General features: G+C 42.0%; 1 protein-coding gene and 1 pseudogene across 1 annotated transcript; one reads left to right on the top strand and one right to left on the bottom strand.

Moving 5' to 3' along the window:
• Positions 1 to 391: 391 nt before the first annotated feature.
• LOC148844146 (ethylene-responsive transcription factor CRF1-like) lies at positions 392 to 1969 on the top strand (annotated as a pseudogene).
• A 1512-nt stretch (positions 1970 to 3481) lies between these two features.
• Positions 3482 to 9305, bottom strand: LOC148844145 (vacuolar protein sorting-associated protein 29). The gene is made up of 4 exons (XM_088956895.1): positions 9078 to 9305; positions 8305 to 8487; positions 6016 to 6153; positions 3482 to 4111 (listed from the first exon to the last, which is right to left on the bottom strand). Exons 2-4 carry the CDS (start codon positions 8434 to 8436, stop codon positions 3809 to 3811), a joined length of 573 nt encoding a protein of 190 aa, XP_088813021.1. The 5' UTR covers positions 8437 to 8487; positions 9078 to 9305; the 3' UTR covers positions 3482 to 3808.
• Between the last annotated feature and the right edge of the window lie 16317 nt (positions 9306 to 25622).

The following is a 25622-nucleotide window of genomic DNA, read 5'->3' as shown; positions in this document are numbered from 1 at the left end:
GGGCTGATTTCGGAAAGCTCCAAATGAAGCTTCCCACGTCTTTCGGGTTTTAATCTCGCGCGGAAAGGCCCGAAACGACGCACTGAAAGACTCGCGTCTACCAAATGGTCTTCGGGCTGCCCAGATCTTATATCAAAGGCTCAATGCATCATTTAACTGTCAGAACTACAAGAAGATATTCTCAAAGAAAAACTTGCCAAACGGGCCCTTACATCCTAATCAAACCCAAGATCTTGTGCTTAATTGTTTAGGTATCCCAATTCAGGGACCTAAATGTAGTAAGGTTGAGTTAGTGTTTATTCAGCCCTCTTCAGAGGGTTATTTCAAGCTTACACTATTGGTGCTTCCCTGAGTTAATCTTGGAATTGGTGGTGGAGGGGCCATAAGAGATATGTTTGGTAATTTGATTGCCGATTTTTATTCTTACTATGGCTTGGTGAAGGATTTAATGGTTGAAGCTTTTGCTCTAAGGGAAGGCCTTTTGTTGGCAAAATCGTTGGGATTTCAAAAAGTGCAGACTTTTCTTGACTCCATGGTTCTAGTTCAACTTCTTCAAAATTCTTCTTCCATGCCACACTATTTATGGTACTGGAAGCTTGAGTTGGAGGAAAGTTAACATGGCTTGTGACACTTTTTGTATGTCTATGTCCCAGACCCTAAGTTGTATAGGTCTTTAAAGGGGTTAGGCTTTTATCCCCCCTGGTAGGTTTTTTTATTTGAAATTAATAAAATTAACGGTGGCCACCCCTCATCAAGAGTAAATTTTGGGGTTAAAAAAATTTCTGCTATGTTTTTTGGGTTATTCAAGATTAGGGTAGGGGTAGTCTTAGTTTAATATACAAACTTTAAAGCATGTCACTACAGTCCCTGAACTCTCAAAAACTGTCAGTTATCTATATGATATGATGGCATGTACAACTTAAAACTTTTAAAAATGTCAAAACTACCATTCCAAAGATGTTCATTGTCTTTTACCTTGAGACTGAACCAGAATAAATTCTATATCAAATTGAACTCAAGGAAAATTCTTCGTTAAATTCTCTAATGTCGATCAAGTCTCTAAACCAAAAGATTTAGCCACTCCCACCTTCATTTACAATTCAGCTGGCATAAGCCACACAAGAAGAGTTGTTTGAACCTAGTTTCATTCCTGGTAAAAGTGTGTCTAATGGGAAATTGAAGCTCTACCACACATTGCTTTCTGAGTTAGCATTGCTATCGTCTCTGAGAACAAAGTTTCCAAAATCTAGAAGTTGTACTTCAACTGGGTAGAAAATCAAACAATGTCGGCAATGACCATGAGGAAAATGGGTTGCTGAGATTCGAGCCCCACATGAAGTGTATGCTTGTGGCTGGAAATTTACGACATCACTGAGGAAATAGCAAAGGTTTATGACAATGCAACAATCTAGTTGAGAGGACCTAACACAATGACAAACTTCGCTACTCTACCAAAAGCTAAGGAGGAAATACAAGTATCAACCAGTTCTGGCTATGATTTAGGTAATGAAGCATACAGTCTTCCATCTCCAACATATGTTATTCGATATTAGAATTCGAGTCTCAAGACCAGTAAGAATAGTTTAAGGAAGTTCATGATGAAACATGCTAATTGGACAACTTTAGTAAACTTTTGTCTCTAGATACACCATTCCTAGACAACTTTCCCAACTTTCATACTTCGACAGAATTGTACGAGTATGATACGAGCCTGCTGGATAGCCATTTCAAGGGAGATTTTGGTGATATGTTTCTAAGTTCAAATGATGACGTTGGATTGTTCTCATCAACAACATGGCACGTGGATGATTACTTTGAGGAAATCAGCAATATATTTGCATTCAATCCCCTTAGTGCTCTCTATGAAATTTTCTCTACCATTGTTGTCCTTTTGATTCGTCAGCAAATTTTGGAGACGAGATTTGTTGGCAAATTTTGGAGTGATAGGATTCTGACAATGATGAAATAGAATGCCAGAAAATACTTGATATTTTATTGAGAAGGATGAGATTTTCATCCTTAGTCTCAGGGTAGAAGATAATGAACAATGTCTTCTTTTGAAAGGTAGTTTTGACATTTTTAAAAGCAACTGATGGACTACTAATGGCCAATAGTTTTTTAGAGTTATGGTACTACGATGACACATTTTGAAATTCGGGTACTAAACTGAGACTACTCTTAAAGTACAGGGTACTAACTTAGAATTTACCTTTTTGTTGATATAAGTTGCATTTTTGTCCATTGAAAACTATTTGCAAAGGAATAGCATGCTCCTCCCAATCCCCTGTTTGCAGTTGTAAAGGTGGTTGTTTTAACCTTTGGGTAGTAATCAACACTCATTATTGCCAAGGAAGTCTTATAAGAACTATGGGGGCAGGCCTAGTTAAAATAATAAAAAGGTGGGATATTATCTAAAACTCACCATTACTGTTTTGCATCTCTTAAATTCAGCATAACTTTTTAAAGTCTCTTGAGAGCCCCATGTTAGTGAATTTAATTGTCCAAAACTCACCTTCTGTTAAGAGTGACGTCACGATTAGTGACAATTAATAGAAGTTGTTCACGTAAGCATTTAAGTATTTTACATCACCAAACTACCCTAAAATGGCCAAATCAACCTTACTAATTGCTCATATGCTTGTTGGGTCAGGCCCAGGCTCAGCTCTCAACCTAATACTCTAGGGCTCCAAGGGTAGTTTGGTCATGCAAAATACTTAAATGTTTACATGATCACTAGCAATAATCTAATAGAAATCTTAAGGAAAGGTGAATTTTAAACAATAAAATTTAGAGAGAATAACGGTTCAGCCCAGATTCAGAGTTTATAGACTCAAAGTACTGTTCGGGTAGGTGCCAGGTCGAAATTGATGCCAATTCACAAGTGGACATTGGTGCATAAAATGTGGGTTATTGACATTTTAAATGTTTATAACAGTGGAAATCAGAAATTTGCATTGGGAAATAAAATTTACTAGAAAGGCTCTATAGAGGTTTTCAAAAGTCAGGATAGGTTTAAGAGGAATGTAAAAAAGTGATATAAGTTTTAGATAATATCCCTAAAAAGATTTAAGCTTTTGGTTGGTAGTATACTAGTATGACTTCTTATCACCAAGTCATGAACACAATAAGGTATTCGCGATTTATTCAGTGAGAGCACGCTCACTAAATCATCCACCAGTATGGATGGGATGAATCATACCTAAAAGATCAGCCAAAGCCAAAAATTAGGAAGCAGAGGCTGATTTTTGGCATAGTCACTGTTTTAGTTGGGGGCCATTCGATGGTGGGTCCCAATTCTAAATACACGTAAAGCATTGTTGGGATGGATGGAATAGGATTTGGCTGTTGAGCAATAGTACTCAACTAATGATATAATAACAAGCATCAAACAGACATCACGAACAAAAGTCACCACTCACCAATAATAGAGCCAAAAATGACGGTTGTGGTAGCGCACCTGCTGAACATCGAAAATAGGTGATTTCATGAACAATACTTGCCACGTGGACATTTCAATTTGCCTTTTGAATTGACGTACATGGGTCAAGTCAAAGTTAATCATGTACCATAAAAATTTGCAAAACAATATTTTTACATCTCTCATACATGATACACCACAAACATGACATCAAGGACCTACACTGAAACAATTATTAGTGCATAAAGCTATAAATCTGAGATCTCCAATTGAATTTTTATGACCAACAAACCTTTGTTCAACATCCCTAAATTAACACAATGCATGGATTGGATTACTCTAAAGAGTTGCAGAAGAACAAACACCTGGTACCACCACCAAGAGCTTCCTTCAGTGTGCAGAGTGAGCTGTCGCTGTCTTTTTGAAGTCAATCTTGTCAACCTTCACCTCTCCATCGATGAGCTCATAAACATAGACCACAACTCGAAGGCCATCGATGTCCATGAGAACAAAGCTGGGGTTGACATCATAGGTGATGCTGCTGTAGGCACCAGTTGCAGATCCTGGGTTTATAACAACGCCACCTTCATGTTTGTAGGCCTTGAACTGATGTGTATGACCAGTCACGAGGATGTCCACATCCAATTGCCTCTGGAGCATGGCTAGAGAATCCAGGTCCCCCCATGGGATAACCTATAGATTGCCAAAACAGAAAACAATCGATGAACAAAAGGAGAATATATAAAATCAAAGATGGATGCAGTATGCTTCCAGAAGCAATAACTGGTGGCTACTAGTATTAGAAAACTCAACCATTCTGGGGATAGAACTGGGCAATGAACCCTGGAACCACAGGGCTGTAAATGGGAGCATCTTATGAAGATTATAATGGGTCACGGAAATGATAACAAAACATTAATGACATTTCTGACCTTAAAAAGTTAACTACTGCTTCCTAAGAGCTCTGTCCTAACGTTTTCCCTCCTCGAGAGGAACCCAGCAAATTGTTCTACCTCTTTTATAACTTTTCTCATCTTTTACTTGCTCATCCATTTTCTTTGTGTTAATGTTGGTAAGGCTGATGCTAGTATAACAGAGGTGAGCACCACTCAAATCACAAAAAGATAATACCTAGCACCATAACCGAGCATAGGCACAAAAAATCCCTATTTTACATTTTGTGCTTCTGCAGATTATGATGTGAAAGGCTCCAATGCCCATAGAACCCATGAAGTTAGCTCAGGTTTTTTTTTTTTTAAACTAAAAATGTGTCAAGTTAAGAAGCCAAGACAATTATCAGAAAAAAATAATGCACCAGAGTTTTTTTTTTTGGCAAGCTGGGTACTGTTTGTGTGTCTCCTGCATTCCTGTCCCTGAATGCTTGGAGTATGTGAACTTAGGAATTAATAAAAGGATGAATAAGTGCTGATCATCATTATCATCATCATCATGGCACAACACTTAAGGACTAGGTTGGTTGTGTTCCCTAAGGTTGTAATTTACCTTCAAGCTTGTTTGTTGTCCCCCCACCACACTTCTATCCTAATTTTCGTTAGAGAAGCTCACATATTCATTCTGGTACATATATGTCTATCATTTCCACAGCATCCTGATAATATCTGTTACTTGTCAAATGTATAGACAAACAGGTTTGATACTTTAGGTAATGGTAGGTCTGCGGTTAAGGTATTTGAGTTGACTTTCAGCAGAAGGATGTATACATTTTCTCGCATTGATGTTATCAAAGAATATAATCACAACTTCCCACAGATCAGTGTTTTAAAAGCGCAAGGCACAGGGGGTCAATTTGCACCTGAGGCGCAAGGTGAGGCGCACACCTTTTTTAAGCAAGGCACAAAAAAAACTAAAAAATAAAACAAGCAAAAAAATAAAAAAAAACAAAAAAAATAAAAAAATATTAATCATAATATTAATAAAAATATAGACTTAAATTTTAAAATAAATGTTTTAAAAAAACTATCATCTAAAAAAATATAACATGTAAAGCATATTCAAATGAGAATTTAAAAATAAAATCAAACATACAAAACCTACAATCTCTTTTTTTTCTCAATTGCATAACTTCAAGTAGCTAATGTGATGTAAAACATATTACATTCCTGATTCTACGAGCCGCCTTTGTGCTACGCCCCTCGAGGCAAGCCCAAACAAGTCCACGTTAGGTCTTAAGTTCTTAGTTCTCACACAAAAAAAATAATGATTTTATAGTTTTAATTGCTTTTTAAGAAGATATTTTATTAGGATGGATGAATGAACAACATTACCAAATAGGGGGTTCTCGAAGCGTCAAATTTTCAAAAGGTGCTAGACACAAAAAAAGCAAAAAAGCATCAAATTTTCAAAAGGTGCACACCTGGGCTGAGGTGCAAGGCGCACCAGGTGTGCGCCTTTTGAAAGGACTGTGCCTAGGACCTGGGCAAGGCACCTACCCTAAAATGCACAGCACCTGTGTGCCTAGGCGTGCCTTTTAAATCACTGCCACAGATTATTTGAGAATTTCATATAATTACAAAAATATGCAAAGAGTAACTGGATGAAGAGCAAATGCTAACATAGAGACAAAAGGATCACTAAACCTGATGACCATGACATAGCCCAAGCTTGAATTGACCAATGGTAAGTGTTTTTGTCTCTGGATAACGTGCATCTTCATCATATTCACCTCGAGTGACATGCATATCAGGGCAAAGACTCTTCAAGTAGTCATGGACTTCCTGCTTATGAAAAGCATCACAGAACCATTACTTAATAGACAGTAAAACACATGGTTTAGTGAGGCAGAAAATAGTATTGCATGAAAAATAAGGAGCTTCATCCTTTTCCTATTACAAGTTGTAATAATTTAATTTAAGAGAACGATGAAAAAGAATGAAGAAGAAACATTGTCTCAACATTAATTTAAGAGAACAATGAAGAAGAAGAAAGCAAAGACCACAAATCTCTTTAAACAATAAACTTCAACAGAAATAAGAGATGAAACAAATCACGGAATGCCTAGCTTTGGAGAACAGAGCAACATCAACATATGAGATGAACACTAAATCCTATTGGAATCCAACAAACAGAATCCTGGGAGAGAAGTCGCCTCTTACAGTATTCTAACAAACAGATCTGAGTAAGAAGTCATTTAATATCTGGCTGAACAAATGGCTAAAGGAGAGATAGAGTCAGACTTCTAAGAATAATACAATTCAAATCATGCCATCATATATAAATTCGGGACAAATGCAAGAAGAAAAACAAAAAAAATATTGATGAAGCCTTACATGGTACATCCATGTCAAAATCTCATTGTGATAAAGTGATCATAACTATCCAACCCATATGATTTATCCAAAGATGAAACTATATAACCATCCAGGAACAACACATAACTATGCAAATACACTAATTAACAATGACTGCCATTCAAATCAGAACGGTTGTCTTTTAGTTATTTTCAGCCCATTAGAATTTTAGTGTTGTTTCAATAATACATTAATCAGTGTTACATGCACTGCTCTGATTTAACAAAGCATCTGTGTTTGGGCATGCACATAAGCAGAACAGAATGGCAAAACAGGATTCATGTAGCCAATCCATATAATTGGGATAAGGCTTGAATGATGATGATTATGATTTTCTGTGTTTGAGCATGTATCAGATTCCAGCAGTCCACAGGTTCCCAAGGAGACACTTTTAGGGGTGTAAGCAAGCCGAGCGAAGCTGAACTTTGGCATGTCTTCACTCAGTTCAACTAAAATACTACAATGTCCGAGTACGAGTTTGGCTCAAGAGTTCAAAAAAACTAATATTTTTATATTTTATAAATATATAATATAATTCTATAAAATATTTTATATTCTATAATATATTCGTATATTTATATTTATTGTAATATATTTATATTTATTATAATATATATATATACACACATTATATTATATTAATCAAGCCAAGCTCGCCAGCTTCCAAGCAGAACTTTTTATTGGTTGAAGTTGAGTTCAAATAACTAATCAAACTTACCCTGAGGTTCAAACTTGATTAGAACCAAACTCGAGTTAAGCCTAATCAAACTTGAATCCAAACTGTTGGATTAAAGCTCAATTCAATTACACCTCTAGACACATCTACATATGGTTTTCCTATGTTTCCTTGCCTCTTTGACTTAAATAAACATCTATTATACAATACAAATTTCACCTTCTTTTATAGAATGTTTTTTTTTTTGGATAAATACCTTCTTTTATAGAATGTTTTGAGGTGAAAAACATTAGAGTTCATATTTAATCATGCTATCTTCTATAAGTATGGTGGTGATAGAATTCACAGATTATGGAAATCTTTTAATAGTAATACCAACCTAAAATGTGTCCCCAAATCTGTTTTTTCTTTTCATCTTGCAAAATCAGATTCCTAGACACACACTGTGTCCATGCAATACAGATTATTCCCCATTCTTGTGGAATGTACTTTTAAATAGTGTATTCCTAATAGTATGTTAGAATTATAAAATTAGAAAAAATTATGAGTAAGTACTTACTGTTCTAAATGCATTATTTCTACCATAACATAAACAAAAATCCAAGTCAGTACTCACCCTAGTTATTGATTATGTTCTAAATCCTGTAACTGAAAGAGTGAATGAGATTGTAATATTGTATGCAGCAACAGGAGATAACCAATCAAATTAATAACTTTATAACCAGTTTACTGCATCTCATTATTAAGGTGAAGTGGAGAACTCACTGATTCTAATATACAAGAAAAGGAGAAAATTAATTGATTAAGAAAATAAGGAATACCAATTCCTAAGTGAATATAAAATAGAAAATAAAAATACTAGAAAGAAACCAAAAAAAAGAAGGGTCATAAAGAGCACATACTTTGATACAAAGATTTCCAGTGCATATTATGTGCTGTATTTTGCCGGGGACAAGCATAGACTTGAATTTCGCAGGCAGATCAGGTGCCCTGTGAGGGATATGAAGATCCCCTAGGGCTAAGACCAACACCATTTTGCTACGCTTCTTCACCAGACCAGTTCAATGCTCAAACATCATCAGAATCTGCAGAAAGGAATTCATGGAAAAGAGGGAAGCAAGAAAGTCAGTCAGCAATCTACAAAGAGTACTGCATTCAGAATGCCAACCCAAGCCTCAATTTTCAAACATGTTCAGAGTGAACAAAGGGTGAAGAAGAAAATTTAAAAATTGATGGGCCTCCTTAAAAGCATTAAGAATCTAAGGTTTTATATTAAAATCCACCAAAGTCCCAGATAAACATTTCCAAACCAAAGAAATTTGGAAAACTGAATGAAGGATTTTCAAGGCAAAATTTTGTAGAACGCTCCATATCCGCAAGACCATCTGAAGCTTCAAAAATACAAAATATGCACAAAACCTAGATTATGAAATGCATGTGGGCGACTTCAATTAAGAGAAGGAATATATATGAGAAAGAAATTCAAAACATCTAAATCAAAAGGAGAAGAAATAAGCAAAACCCCAACTAATGGATCCAATTGGAACAACAAATTGATAGAGAGAACAAAAGGATCATGCAAACCATCAACAGAGTCGATCTCTGGTGCTGATTCTCTTACAAAAAATACGAACTAAGAGGTAAAAAAGAAATTAAAAATGGGATTCCAAATTACCTGGTAAGATGTTGCAAACAACCAAAGTAATTACAGAGAGACCATTGGCACTTGAAGATTTCTTCAAGCTCCGAAAACAAGTCGTCACAGTATATCGCAGTAATCAACTACATGTTCTTCTAAGACCAGAACGGGAAGGAAAACATAATGTGGGCCGGGTTTTCGTTTGGTCAACTACAACAAAAATATCCAAACCCAAAACCCGGGATTAGATGAACGCATTGACCTGGGAAATAGAATTTGGGATCCCTCCCAACAAAAAACCGTCCCAATGCGTTCATCATCATCTGTGTCCGCACATCTCACCGTAAGACTGGAACCCATCATCATACATGAGATGTGCGTACACATATCATGTTGGAACGTTGTGAGAGATGCACATTCAAACACAATAGCTATTCTGGGGAAGTGGTGGAATCGATGATGAGGCCACCAGTTGTATTAGGGTAGTGGGGCACCTGAAGACTCGAATCCAAATTGAACCAATATTTCAAAAATCCATGCAGAAATAGAACCGCTTTAGCCACCATTTTCTGGGTCAGCGGTTTGATCAGAATCAATTCATGACATTTTGAAAATAAAAATAAAAAAATTAATTAAAATAAAAAAGCGACTCGAATTGTTCATCAGATCAAACAGTAGTGGTTCAGTGGTTTTCTAAAGTCAAAATTTGAGTTAAGTATAAAATGAAACCCAACCGTTAATCGGTTACCGGGTCGAACAGTCCAATCAATAATGGTTTCAAAAAGGGGAAGTTTTCGATTACTACCTTAATACGCCTAATGCCACTTTGTTTCCCGAACTTTAAAATGCAAAAATTCAATATCTGAACTTTTAAAATGTATTAATTCAGTATTTGCCGTTAAATGACATTTAAAAAAATACAAATGCCTTTCCAGTATTATCTAATTTTCTTTATTAACCATTCAAACGTTGAGTAAAAATGATCAGTGAGCCCAATTTTATTGAATAGAAAAAAAGGATTTGTGACTATTCATTTTTTGTCAATATTTAAATGGTTGATAAAGAAAATTAGATAACACTCCAGGACATTTATGTCTTTTAATTTGGATATTGGATTATCACATTTTAAAGTTTGGAGACCAAAATAACACTAGATCCAAAGTACATGATCCTAATAAGGAATTTCCCCTAAAAACCATGAATTGATGTAGACATTCCAACATCGAACTTAATGAAGGGTGATTTGGCCCGACCTGATGAATAGAGGACATGTGGACACGACTTGCCAGCATTGGGTGCCGCGTCAGCAGATCGGGGGACCTCGGGTGCCCAACCACTTTGGGGGCCATCGGAGCCGAGGAACCTCGGTACCCACGTATGTCGAGATGACACGTAACAGATCCTAGAAGCTTGCCTACTATCTCCGAGTCTTTCGGGGTCAAATTGCAGAACTATAGGCCTTATCCACATCCCGCCCGAATCGGATGGACATGATAAGCACTATCAGTTAGCACGTTATCCACCTATCGGTGTGGGACAGACTCCTACTTTTTCAGCCCGAAGATCTCGAAAAGGCTTTGTGAGGACCACGACAGCTCAACTATATAAGGGCACTCACCCCATAGCGAAATGTACGCGCGATTAAGTGCATTCTAGCTCTCTACTGTACTGATTTCCAGCTCGCATCTATTTACTGAGTACTAACTTAAGCATCGGAGCAACCTCGTCAGGTCAGCCACCCCGAGTTCTTTGATCCATTTGTCTTGCAGTTCGAGCGATCCACTTGTCAACAGACGCCCGAGCTTCCCTACATCTAGGAGCATCCAGATCACGCACGATCAATTGGCGCCATCTATGGGAAACGATCAAAAGGTCAACCTTGCATCTCATTCATCACCTTATTCTCTTTGATGGCATCCTCAAGCAACACCGACAAGGGCACCGATATGACCATTACTAGGGGGCAAGACCACACAACAGCATTCCCACAAGGCTCCTCAATGACCATTGGATAGTTCACTATTCCCCTTAGTGCCTTGGGGATCCCAACTGTATCGACGTAACAAACGAATCAACAGCTGAACGTCTCGCTACCCTAGGTGAGCACCACTTTTTTCGTTCCAGAGCCCTTGATGATTCCCCCTGGGGTCGGGCACCACCAATTCGACAACCTAGTCCAGAGCGTCTAAACTATGCAGATTCAGATGCAGCAAATACATCAACTCCAGCAATTACAACAATATTATTTCCACCAACAGTACCAGCAGCAGTTTCCACCACTACAGCCGAACCAGCAACCAGGTCAATATCAAAACTAGGGTCAAAACCAAAATCATAACTAGAACTAGCACCAGGTTCATCATCATCAGCAACACTAGGGTGTACGCTGATCTCCTCCTCGGAGTGTGGGCAACTCTCAGGTCCCGGTCCCTCCCTTGGACCGGACCCCACCTCGGGGTAGAGTTGATGATCATCGTACACCCCAACCTTCTCAGAGAGGGAACCCTAAAGATAGGCCCGAAGTCATCCAGCACACGAGGACTAGCAGCTTCAATGCCAAAGGACTTCAAGGTACCTCCGTTAGAAAAGTTCAACGGAAGTTTTGACCCCAACGACCATGTAGACGCATTCCAATCCCATATGCATCTAGCTGGAGCAGACGAAGCATGCATGTGCATGGCCTTCTTCACTACCTTCAAGGGATTAGCCAGGACATGGTACCGGAACACCGCACTGGGCTCGATCAAGAGTTGGGCTCAGTTCGTAGATATGTCCATGACCCATTTCATCACTAGTAAGAAGTGCCCGAAGTGACAAGAGAGACTTCTGAACATGGTACAGAGGGAGAATGAGTCGATCAGAAGATGCATCAAGTGATTCAATGAAACGTGCCTACAGATACCAGATCTCGACCTAGCAATGCACCTCACTACAGCACGGAAGGGAGTTACACACAAGGAGGTCGCATGGTACGTTGGAGTAAATTGTCCGAAGACCATTACGGAAGAAGAGCTTGGCCGAAAACTAGAAAGCCAACAGGGCGAGAAAAGGAAAAGACAAGAAGAAGGAACAAGCAGTAGCAAGCACAAGAGAAAGAAGAGCAAATTGCCAAGGAGAAGTAAGTCACCTCGCTCGAGAAGTAAGTCCCCCTCTCGGAGTTATAGGTCGGGTCAACGATCCAAGACTTCTCCTGTGGAGAGAACGACCTATACCCCCCTCAGCGCGAAGCGAGGAGAAATCATGCTAATGATTAAGGACTCTTCCTTCATCAAGTGGCCACCCAAGCTGCAGGGAGACCCAACGACTAGGAACCTAAACGTTTATTGTCATTTTCATCGGGACCACGGTCACAATACTAAGAATTGTTGGAATCTCTGCATCGAAATCAAGGAGCTCATTCACCGCAAGTATCTGAACAAATATATCTTGCATGAGTGGAGGGAACAGGGGGACCGACAAACTGATCATAGGAGGGACGCTTTGGAGTCAAGCAGGTAGAACGAGCAGCCACCTTGGCAGTAGCCGCCAAAAGAAAGACTAATCTGCAGGGTGATCAATATGACTACTGGTGGATCCATTGTAGCGGGGAAGACCTCGATCAGAGAACTGGAGCAGGAAGTAGAGAATCCCTCGAAACGACCTCAGGTGGAAGGGACCATTTACTTCACTGAGGACGATGCTCGTGGGATACAGTATCCTCATGATGATGCTCTTGTTGTTAAGCTCAACATTAATGATTTCGAAGTAAAGAGGATCTTGGGGGACCCCGGGAGTTCGGTCGATATTCTATTCAAAGGGACCTTCGACAAGCTATAGCTGAAGCAGAGTGACCTAAAACCTACCGATACACCCTTGGTGGGGTTCAGCGGCGAAGAGGTCAGACTCCTTAGCCGAGTTACAGTACCAGTAGCAATAGGAACGTGGCCAAACTTAGTACGATTCGAGCATACATTCCTGGTGGTCGTAACTCCATCCCCCTACAACGTGATCATAGGTCGGTCCATCCAGCATGCCTTACATGCAATAGTATCAACATATTACCTAGCGATGAAGTTCTCCACGAGCTATAGAGTAGGGATAGTACGAGGTGATCAACTCGAGTCTCATAAGTGCTATGTGGCTACATTGAAGGGCAAGGCGAAATTGGCAGATGACGTCCAACTGGAGCAACCAGTAGACTACACCAAGGAGCAAGCTGTCTCGATGGAGGAAATAGTCTATGTACCGGTTTCCAAAACCGAGTCGATGAAGACCCTCTAGATCGGCGCTCTGATAAGAGAATCGCTTCGAACACAGCTAGTAGGTTTCTTACTTAATAGTTTAGATGTTTTCACTTGGTCTACGGCAGAAATGTCCAACATCGACCCTAGCGTGATTACTCACAAATTAAATGTAGACCCTTTAATTAGGCCAGTTAGACAAAGAAAACGCAACCTCGCCTCGGAGCGGTGGATGGTAGTTGATGAGGAGGTCCGGAAGCTCCTTGTCGTAGACTTCGTTAGGGAGGTCCACTACCAGAGTTGGGTGGCCAACCCTGTGCTAGTGAAGAAGGCAAGTGGGAAGTGGTGCATGTGCATCAACTATACCGACCTGATCAGAGCCTTCCCGAAGGACTGCTTCCTCCTTCCCAAAATATACCGCCTGGTAGACACGACCTTGGGATACGAGTTGCTGAGCTTCATGGACGCCTACTCCGGCTACAACCAGATTAGGATGGACATAGCCGACCATGACAAGACCGCTTTTGTAACAGAACTAGGGTTGTATTGTTACAAAGTTATGCCATTTGGTTTAAAAAATGCTGGAGCAACTTTCCAACAACTTCTAAATAAAATTTTTGAATTGTTAATCGATAATAAAATAGTGTTATGTTGACGACATGATCGTGAAGACCCAATATCCAAACTCTTTAACTGACGATTTAAATTCTATTTTTTAAATTCTGAGAAAATTTAACATGAAGCTCAACCCGAACAAGTGTGTCTTTGGGGTCACATCGGGCAAATTCGTTGGTTACATAGTGAACCAACGTGGCATTGAAATCAACCCTGACAAAATTAAGGCTATATTAGATATGAGACCACCCCAAAAGATAAAGGAAGTTCAAAGGCTAACTGGCCGGGTAACTGCCCTAAACCAGTTTATGTCTAAATCAGTGGGTCAATGCTTACCTTTCTTTAAGGCAATAAAAAGAATGAAGATTTTGCATGGACCAAAGAGTGTCAGCTCACGTTTGGTGAACTAAAAAAGTACCCAAGTACTGCCCTAGTATTAACCCGACCTGAGGAAGGTGACGAGCTGAAATTGTACCTCTCCGCGAGTGATGAGGTGGTCAGCTCGGTACTAATTAGAGAAGTAGATCGAGTCCAATGACCTGTCTACTACGTAAGTAAAGTTTTGCCGGATATAGAGACCAGATACCCCAACATTGAGAAGCTAGTGTACACTCTAGTAGTAGCAGCCCGAAAACTATGCCTGTACTTCTAAGCCCACACCATGATCGTCCTTACCGACAAGCCTCTAAGGCATGTTTTGCTCAAGCCTGAGGTGTCCGATAGGTTGACGAAATAGGCCATCGAGCTGAGTGAGTACAACATCCAGTTTGAGCCACAACTAGTGATCAAAGCCCAAGTCTTGGCAAAGTTCGTAGCAGAATGTACGTTCAGTGCATTGGCCCCTGAACTGATTGAGCCCACTAACACGTCGGAGGAGTTAACCAGTGCGGCACTGGTTTTGGTTAGGGTAGGACCGATCTAGGACAAGGAGCCCTGGATCCTCCATGTCGATGGCTCATCTACCCAACGAGGAAGAGGTGTTGGACTAATACTGTACGAGCCGAGTGAGGTAAAGCTGGAGTATGCTCTCTGTTTCGGATTCGAGGCATCGAACAATGAGGCATTGATTGTCGGGCTCAGTCTAGCAAAGGAAATGGACATAAGGCACCTGTAGTGTGCAGCGATTCTCAGTTAGTAGTAAACAAGGTCAACAACAACTATGAAGCTCGGGATTCTACAATAGCGGCTTATCTAGCCAAGGTAAGGGAACTATTGCCTTGCTTCCTTTCCTGGTTCATCAAGCAAATACCAAGATCCGAGAACGCTAAGGCTGACGCCCTATCACGGTTGGCGAGCACCAACGACAATACGGTGCAGACAGTATACATAGAAGACCTGCCTCATCCCAACATTCTTGGAGGGGGCAGAAGAGGTTGCTCTTGTGTTGCAAGTAGAATCGAGCTGGATTGACCCGCTCGTTGATAATTTGCTCCGCGGGACCCTACCAACAGAGTGCAATGCAGCTCGGAGGGTAGAGTGTCAGTTAGCTTAGTACATCCTTATCGATGGGCAACTGTATAGGAGGTTCTTTATGCTCCCCTACCTATGTTGCTTGTGGCCTTCAGAAGTAGAATTGGTACTTCCCCGCATCCATGAAGGACCTTGCGGAAGACACTTGGGGGGTAGAGCGCTTGCCCAAAAGGCATTAAGACAAGGCTACTACTGGCCTACCATGAAAGCAGATGCAGTCAAGCTCGTCAAGAAATGCGAGAACTGTTAGAGACACGCAAACATCCTTCATGAACCTGCCGCCGATCTGAAGTACCTGACCAGCCCGTGGCCCTTCGCGTAGTAGGGGATTGACATCCTCGAACCATTCCCATCGGTGGATTACTTCACAAAGTTGGTAGAGTCTGAGCCATCGGTGACTATTACAGCTTAGAACGTGCAGAACTTCTTTTGGAAAAACATTGTATGTCGTTTCGGACTACCCAAGGTGTTGATCTCAGACAATGGGAAGCAGTTTGAAGACATTAAGTTCCAAAATTGGTGTGCCGAGATGGGGATTCAACATAACTTCACTTCGGTGGCACATCTGTAGGCGAACAGACAGGCCGAAGTGACGAACAGGGCTATCCTCCATGGACTGAAAGCTCGCTTAGCGCGAGCTAAGGGTTGTGGATGGACAAGCTGCCCAGTGTCCTTTGGTCTTACAAGACGACCATCAAGACTGCAACCGATGAAATGCCCTTCAACCTAACGTACAGAACGGAGGCCGTGATTCCTGTAGAGATCGAAGTACCAACGTTGCGGCTCGAAGCGTACGATGAAGAAGTGAATGACAATGAGCTCCGAACCAACTTGGACCTAATTGAAGAAGTATGTGACTTGGACTATATTCAAACTGTGGCCTACCAATAGTGGGTAGCTTGGTACTATAATGCCTAGGTCAGGAGACGACAGTTTCGAGTTGGCCACCTTTTGCTCTGCAAAGTAATGGTACCTGAGCCCAGCGTAGGTAAGCTCGGACCAAAATAGGAGGGTCCGTACCGGGTGAGACGAGTGTTCAGAGAGGGCACATACGAGATCGAGACTATGGAAGGAAAACAGGTACCTCGGGCCTAGAACGTTGACAATCTAAGGTGGTATTATCTACGAGCTCGCGACTCCAACATGACAAAAAATTTACTAAGTCCACAAGACCACCGAGTTGGTCAAAAGGACATCGAGCTGGAGAGAGGACTATGAGTCACTCCCAGTGCCTAAGGGCTATGGGGCCGAACTGACGAAAGACCTTGGCACAATATAAGTCCCAATCGCCTCTTCGACAAGGGCAACCTAAGACCTAGTTGCTTTGGAATGGGCAACCTAAGACCTAGTCACTTTGGCATAGGCAACCAAAGACCTAGTCGATTTGGTAGGGGCAAATGAAAAATTAGCTCGTGCGCAGGCAGGTCAGGCATATACCCTACAGTGTCTGCTCACTTCAGCGTACATCGAGATTGGTTTATTCCTACTCGGGCCCAACTCGTCAGCTTGGCACTTCGGGGTAATCCACACTTAGAAAAATTTGTACAATAAAGATTTCCGAAATCAGTGCATTGTATTAATATGAAAGAGTTTGAAGTACATACAAAAAAAGGGAAAAGAAAGGAGAGAAAGTACTACTACCGAACTCGGAGGCTTAGTACATACTATATTTATAGGGAGGTTCAAGAAAAGAGGCATAGTTCAGTCTTGATGGGGCTCCTCGCCCCTCCTTCAACGATCTCAGCATCTTTGGTCGGGTTCACCTCCATTGATGTGTTCGTAGCTGCAACCTCATTGGTCTCCATGACCTCGTCGGCATCTGTGTCGGAGTTCCCCGACCTATCTCCAGCTTCCAAATCAACTTCATCATCATCATCCTCCTCAGAGTTTGGATCTTCGCCTACTGCTTGAATCACAGTCTCAGTCAAGATCCCAATCGTTGTGAGCAGTCGAAGATCGAGTTGGGGAAATGCATGCCTTGCCAGCCAGCGGAAATACTTGAAACCCTTGCGGAAGGGCAAGGTAGCCGTTTCATTCACAAAGTTCTTGAACTCTGAAGAAGCCTTGTAAGCTTGCAAAGTGCAAGCACCAGCTTCCTTCAGTTCTTGGGAGAAGATAGCCTCATGCTTAGAAAGGAGAGCCTTCATCTCCTTAACCTCCTTTTTTATTTCGCAGATGTGCTCCTCCTTCCGCTTCGATTTTGCCTCCCGCTTTGTTGCCAGCTCCACAGCCTTCAATGTCTTGGACTGGCACTCCGCTGCTTTCGACTCGACAACCAACACCTTGGCCTCCAAGACCTTCGCTTTTGACTCCGAGATTTGCAATAACTCCATTTGACGGTCGGACTACTCCACCGACGAGTGAATCATTGAGTTCGTATGCAAAAGAGTCATACTGATCAATAAAGTAGGAAAAGCACAAAGGACAGAGAAGTGTAGTTGGAAAAATACCACCATCAGATGACCCCACGCAGTGGCAGCGAGCTTGGAGTGCAGCATCCCCGTATTTTGACACCTCGACAGAAAAGACGACTTCCTTGCTCTTGAGAGTGGCAACCTAGGCATCGAAAATGCTTTGGCCCTCCTCGGGGATTGTGCCAGAAGTAGGGACCTCGGGTTGGACGGGCTGGGGCTCGGACTCCTGGGCCACCTTGGGCTCGCGAGCTGGTGACTTGGTTCCCTGGTCATCCTCGACCAGGTCGATGATGGGCGCATCCTCTTTCCTCCTCGGGGCTGTAGGTGCGGTGGGATTGGTGACAGGCTCAACAGCTTGGGGTTTAGTACATGACGCCTTTCTTTTTTTTCTCTTCTTCATATTGGTAAAAAGCTTGGAGACAGGGATATCTGCCATGGTACCTGCAACACAGGCACAAACTTAGCAAAGAAATCGACGAGAAAGGAAAAAGTCTAAGTGTGTGGAACCAAAGTGGAGACCTACCTAGACTTGGCCTTGCATTAACCAACTTCTCCTCAGCTAGGAAGTCATCCATTTTCAACCTGAGCTTCGCCCAGGCATGAAACTGTTCTCTCATGTCCTTGTCTAACTTGACATTTAGGTCACTAATGGTCGTTCTCCAGTGCGTGGGAAACGGAGACCCCCAACCATAGTAACGATAAAGTAGCGTCTCTTCTAGGTCGGGACTTTGTTGGGGAGACTGTAGAGGATCTTGTACCTAGGTCGGGGGGTCAAGTAGTAACTACAGTGTTCAGAGGATGGAAGACTAGCAGAGTTCTTCTTAATAGAACAGATCAAGCTAAAGGTGTCCATGGTCAAAGGTTTGCCGAAGTGGTGAAACAGGGAGATGGTACCTACTATAGAGCGAACTGAGTTCGGGTGAAGCTGACCTATGGTTATGTTAAAAAAAATTGAAGAATCTCCACGATGAACAGGTGGAGCGAAAAGTGCAGCCCGGCTACCATGTTTTCCTCGAACACCACGACCTCGTCAGGATCATGGTCCCAAGGATATCCCTTCAAAGGGATACACCAGCCGTGGTCCTCGAGGAACTTATAGTGTTCATCTAGTGTTTGTAATCTCTCTACAATCATCATGGAAGGACCAAACCAGCCTATCCCCGGCCTCCGAGAACTATGGGAGCTCAAGGCTTCCTTCCTAGAGTCTTCCCGCTCTTTTGTTTGGGAATCCACCACGGGCGGGCTGGGCTCGGAACCTTGTGCCGAGGTGCCCACCTCGACAGGACCAGACTCTACTTCTTGGCCCGAGGAGTCCACCTCAGTCCCACTTGACTTGTTGGCATCCAACAGACTACCAGTACTGACACTTGACATTGTAATCAAAGGAAAATAAGTAGGAACGAAGGAGGCTTACCTAAGCCGAAGAGAAGAGAGATGACTTCGAAGAACAAGAACAGGTGACACCGACCTAGAAGTGGACACACGAGCTTAGAACACGAACACACAAAACACGGTGAAGAAAATGGGGACCCCATAGCCCCTATTTATAGCCACTGTAGTCGATTTTGGATGGGCAAGATCAACGTAATTCGACGACTCCCATGAAAACCTATTGCACTCCTTTCGAGGTCTAAATAACTTGAGCGCGTTTTTTGACGTCCGCAGGGTTGATAATTTGCGTGAAGTTCGTGCATTCCTGATACGTGGTCTGGTTTCTTGGTCGAACCGGATGAGTCACTGAGATCAAACCGCCAAATCGGCCAAAGCTAAATCCACCTCGGCTCAACATGAACTCCTCGCACCGGGTCGCGACACGTCCATGAGGAGTGTGGGGAAATTGATGAGAGATGATTTGACCCAACTTGATGAACAGAGGACATGTGGATGCAACCTGCCATCTAGACGACGACTCAGCATTGGGTGCCAAATCAGTAGATCGGGAGACCTTGGGTGCCCGCCACCTCAGGGGGCACCAAATCCGAGGCACCTCGGTACCCACATATGCTGAGGTGACACGTAACAGATCCTAGAAGCTCGCCTATTGTCTTTGAGTCTTTCAGGGTCAAATCGTAGAACTATAGGCGTTATCTGCATCTCGCCCGAATCGGATGAACACGATAAGCACTATCAATTAGCACGTTATCCACCTATCGGTGTGGAATGGACTCCTACTTGTTCAGCCCAAAGATCTTGGAAAGGCTTTGTGAGGACCACGGCAACTCAACTATATAAGGGCACTCACTCCATAGCGAAAGGTATGCGCGATTAAGTGCATTATAGCTCTCTACTGTACTGATTTCCAGCTTGCATCTATTTACTAAGTACTAATGACCTCATCGGGTTAGCAACCTTGGGTTCTCTGATCCATTTGTCTTACAGTTCGAACAATCCACTTGCCAACAGACATCCGAGCTGCCATACATCTAGGAACATCCAGATCGTACACGATCAGAACACTTGGTGGCTCGATAAATTTTTTCGTCTACTTACAAACAAAGACTCGGGACCAAATCCTTTTACTAGTATGGTTGTGGGGTGATTATGCTAAGGTTTTAAAATTGTGGTTGACCCGGTGCTAGACCAGTCACCTGTTCAGTTTGATTTTACACTTGACCTGGAATTTTTTCAAAAACCGTTAATTTGATTAGTAAACTGCTGATCCGAATAATTGAACCGTTAAACCTTTGACACGATGAACAGTTTTTGGGTCAATTTTTATTTTTCAAATTTTCAAACCATCACAAGATCATCTGTTCGAATCAGAAGGTGAAAGTGAAAGCATTAGTCTAGAAACCAATGCCCAAAGCAATATCATTTTTCAAATCGGTTTTCGTGTTGGGGACAGGCTACCCCCTTGTGTAGCACTGTAGACCCCCCATAAAGGGAAAAGATATGCCAAAGGATCATCCGCTTGTGGTTTGGTGGTTAGATCTGATTGCTAGTGCGTTTTATTATTTTGCAGATGCCCCTATTCATATTTCATTTCAACCTCGTTTGGCAACAAAGCTAGTTGCAAACTTGTATTATTGGTGTTCATGGTTTTCAAAACCAGACCAGACCAGATGGTCGAACTGGAAAAACCAGTAATTGGTCAGTCCCGGGTCTGGTTTTATTAAAAACTGGAAATTTCTAAAAACCATTGAAAAAGTCAGAAAACCACTGACTCGGGCAGTCGGACTGCTAAACTGTTCGACTCGGGCAGCAGTTCACGGGTTACTGTTTTTATTTTCAATGTTTTAAACAAAAAACAAAAAATAAAATACCTTCTCCCCAACCTAGTCGAATGTTTAGTCCCTTTAGCTTTAGGGTTTCCCGAGTTCCCTCCTCTCAATCCTCACACCCAACCGACCACCTGCAGTGGCCAGCACCTCCGGCGTTTGACAGCGAAATACACTGACTGAAGACAACGAACTTTCAGGCAGCGGGCAACACTTGTAGGCAGTAGTAAGAGTTGGCAGGCCTTGCGGTGGCTAGCACTTGCAGTGGCGGACGACTAGCTTGCCTGTGACCAAGTTTGCAGCGGCGACCAGTGAGTTTGTAGCGGTGATTTTGCAATGGTGGGTGAGGGTTTCTAGTGGCAGTAACAGTTGCAGCCACTTGCAGTGGCAATCACCTGCGACAATTAACAGGGATCTTGGGTCCTCTAAGCATCATTCTAGAGATGTATATAGAAGAGTTCAACAGCACCATTCTCACCAATGTGCGAGGGGTGGCATTGACGATTAAGCATGCAGATCGGGCTATGGTGGAGAGAAAGATATGTGGCTCGATCGTTTGCACTGAAACTGTGGCAGCGGCCTTGGGTGGCTCTGCTCCTCGTACATACACCACTTCTAAGCACACATTGGTGGGGCTGGTCCGGTCAGCCTGTAGTGAGCTGGGGGCTCATGGCATTAGGGTCAACTGTATCTCCTCGTTCGGAGTCGCTACCCATTGGCCTGCAACTTGAAAGGCACTGTGTTAAATCCTGCCCTTATAGCAAAGGCTGCTCTATTTCTTGCTTTAGACGAAATAGATGGAGGATTCACAGTGGTTAGTCATAGCTACTCCACCATCCAATGAGAGAGAGAGAGAGAGAGAGAGATTTACTGTTTAAGTTTTATGGTTTGATTTTTCTATTTATTTTTCTGTATTTTTTGGATTTTTTTGTGTATTTTTTGTATTTTTTAAAATTTTTCTGTATTTTATTTTTATATTTTAATATATTTTGCACTGTATTAATTTTTATTTAGATAGTTATATTTTTTGTATTTTACTGTATTTTTTTGTATTTTATTTATTTTATACTATTTTTTATTATTTATAAATATATATATATATATATATATAATTTATTTATGATGTCACAGGTCGAACCGTTTGACCCAGACGATTGAACCACTTAACCGGAAACTAGTCCCCTGACCGGTTCTGTTTCCGGTTCGTTTTCAAAAACCTTGCTGCTGTTAATTTAGCAGAAAACCAGGGTCGGAAAATTTTCGTAACTGAATCAGATTCTCTATCATTGCCAAAGAAAAAAGAGAAGAGAATCAGATACTCTTTTTTCTATTGAAGACTGAAATAGTAAATAGAGCCATTGTTAACAAGGGCAAATCGACTGAAACCCGAATCAATTCGACCCTATCAAGGCTTGCGACAGGTTGCTTTTAGGAACGACCAATTTTTTTTTTTTTTTTTCAATTATCGTAAGGTTGAATTCATGGCATTCATCCAGAATTCAAAATTCCAATGGCTCAGTTTGTTTTCAGGACAAATTTAAGCCGGATACAAACTTTTGCACCCTGTTCAGTTTTGGGGGAGGGGCTACCCCATTGCTGTTGTAGCCAATTCACCTACCCCAAAAAAGTTCAGCTTTGCATTTTGTTTGTGATAATAATTTGCACTCTGCCTGATATAAAATTTGTATCACTTTCAATCATCTCTCATATAAAATATGAATCACATCATCTTTAAATCCTACCTCACTCTAAAATAAAAACCTCCTATTAGCACTCTCGTTCATTCACACACCAGCAGGCAAGTGAAATTCACACTGCAAACAAACTTAGCCAATCTGTCTATTGTATTTGTAATTCTGGTATCGTGTTCTAACAAATACATTGTCCTAAGTTTGATTTACAGTTGAAATTGGAATCAAAATGGTATATTCTTATAGTTTGTTTGATTCAGACATGAATCAAATTAGAAATTAAAATCAGTTGGAGTGGAATTTCATTCCCAAGGGGAGAGAGAGAATAGCCATTCCCTCATGCAAATGGGGGAATGCCATTCCATAGGAATGGGAATTGGATTCCAATTATGCCCAACCAAACAGTTGGAATGGGAATGGCCCATTCCGATTCCAATTCTAGACCCTATTCCTGTGAATCAAACGGGCCCTTAATTGAATCTAAACAATTTCCTATGATCAGTACCAACTCCAATGTACGAACATGTCATTGCCCAACTTGGAAGCCATGTGGTACCGGTATGTCACAACCATATGGGGGAATAAAGAAAAAAGGTAATGTATATCTATATCTATATAAATATGTTAAGCTGAAATGTGTATGTAAGCAGGTCTGGGGATAAGGGAAATAGAATCTGATGGGAGGTATTTTGGTCAACCCACTCAATGATGGATATGTGGACACTGTCAGTGATAGCGTCCCACTCAGCAAGGCAGTTTCCTGGCTCGACATACAGCAATCAATATCAGGTACGAAACCGAGCTACAGTGAGCTTGGCCTACAACGTCTGATGCAACAGAGCAGCTCGCTGGAGTAACACATGGCAGTCAGCATCAGGTATGCGGCCGAGCTAGGGCGAGCTCGACCCTCTATCAGCCACCAGCTCACCCAAAACAGCCCCGTAGACAACGCTCGCACAAGCGCTATAACCGCAACACAGAAAAATGGTCCACCAAGTTGACCGCCCCCAAACTAGCAAGCGACCTGTAACCACCACATGGATCTAGCAAATAACTGACCAGTACACCCCAAGATTTAGGAAACAGCTTCGTACAAGACTTAGAGATATTACCAGACAGCATCTGAACCTCAAGTAGATATAAAAAGACCTCAGGGCCACTCAAAAAGGAATGCACACATAAACTCTCACTCTCTCATATTCTCTCACATAAAAGGATCATTCACTAACTTAAGCATTGAAGTGTTCCCCTGGGTAAAATATACCCGGGTGCTCTAACCTCTCTTCCTTTTTAGCTCTCAGCTCGGCAATGTAGCTCAACTCGCACCGCAGGCTGAACCTAATCCGAGCCACCTCATCATATCAGAGGGAGTGAACAGATTATGTGCTTCATCTATTGGTGGGACCATTTTTGGCTTCAGCAATTGCCGCCGTCTGTGGGAAAATACAGCAAAAAGCCTGTGTTCCCTTTTATTCATCTTTTTATCTCTCCCATCTTACTTAGAAAAAACTCTCTAGATGGCACTTTCAAGAAATCCCTCCAATAACATCAATGGCCAAATCCCGACCATCACCATCGATCAAATCAACGTTCCACTACCACAAGCAGAGAATGTGAATATACCTCCCCCATCCATAGAATCAACGACACCTCATGCAGTAGTGGATATGCGACAGTTTGATGACTTGGTATGATGCGTCAATAACATGACTGAACAAATGCGGTCGTGGGAAAATCGGTTCGTATTTATCACTGGACAACAACAACAGCAATCCTAGCAGCCACACCAGCAGTAGGCCCAACAACAATTCTATCAGCAATCGCAACAATTCCATCAACAATCTCAGCAGCAAAGTCAACCTTGGCGCTCGGCAATGAACAAACTACTGACACCCAGGGGCAACTAGCCTTACGATAATCAGCAGCCCCCCTCGTCCAACCGCCAGAATCAAGAAGGTTTGCCTCAATCTCGAATGCACAACCATATCCATGTTCCAAAGTAAGAAGGTGTTGTGGCACCGAACGAACAAGGACCAGCAGAGAGCCAGGTGGAGGCCCCTACTAAATCTAACGCGGCAAGCTCTGTCGAGCTTACCAGAAGAAAGAAAAAGCATCGTGTAGGAAGAAAGACACGGCTCGCCTGGGTAGGGGGTGAAACACAACCAAGAGAAGGCAGCACGGCAATAGGGAGAATAATCTCCTTATTTGATCAACCTGATCTAACTAGGGAAACCCGGTTTGTGCCGAAAATCCTCAGAGCTTCATGACCTAAAAACTTCTGGGCACCTACCTTGGAATCTTACCGAGGGAAGTCGAATCCGGTTGAGCATGTTAACAACTTTCAAGCTTTAATGCTCCTTCACGGAGTTAATGATGCTAGTATGTGCATAGCATTCCCCACCACTTTGAAAGAAGCTTGGTTATGGTATTCGGGATTGGATATAGGATCCATAAAAAATTGGGACCAGTTCGCCTAACTCTTCATCAACCAATTCATTACAAGCACGCCGCATTCTAAATCAGCTATGTTCCTGTTCAACATAGTCCAAAAATCCAATGAACCACTTGGGGAATACATTCGACGTTTCAACATTGAAATGTTGCAGATCCCTAATTTGGATCCCTCTGTATAGTTGATAGTAGCCAAGAAAGGCATTAGGCACAAAAAGTTGAAATGGGAGCTAGAACTCCACCCTCTGGCTACCATGGAAAAATTCTTCACCGTCGCCCACGAATACATTAGGGCGGAAGAAGCAGTAGGTGGGGAGACTGAAATTACAGGAAAAAGGAAATGAACAGATGAAGAAGCAAGCAACAGTCGAACCAAGCGAAGGAGTAGATCACCTCATAAAAGCAAATCCCCAAGGAGAAGGCACAACAGCTCGCCACGTCAAAAAAGCAGGTCGCCAAACAGAAAAGTAGGACAACGACCGGAAACACCTCTTGCATACAT

This window comes from Nelumbo lutea, chromosome 8 (assembly GCF_056320005.1).
Source record: "Nelumbo lutea isolate HS-2025 chromosome 8, American lotus-T2T, whole genome shotgun sequence".
Lineage (NCBI taxonomy): Eukaryota > Viridiplantae > Streptophyta > Magnoliopsida > Proteales > Nelumbonaceae > Nelumbo > Nelumbo lutea.
This window is presented reverse-complemented; position numbering and strand designations above follow the sequence as displayed.

Coding starts and splice junctions, on each gene's coding strand:
- LOC148844145 (XM_088956895.1), bottom strand. CDS start 8,436: ATGGTGTTGGTCTTAGCCCTAGGGGATCTTCATATCCCTCACAGGGCA. Junction 6,154..8,304: donor CTGGAAATCTTTGTATCAAA/GTATGTGCTCTT, acceptor TTTCATAAGCAG/GAAGTCCATGACTACTTGAA. Junction 4,112..6,015: donor GGCTATGTCATGGTCATCAG/GTTTAGTGATCC, acceptor GGCAATCTATAG/GTTATCCCATGGGGGGACCT.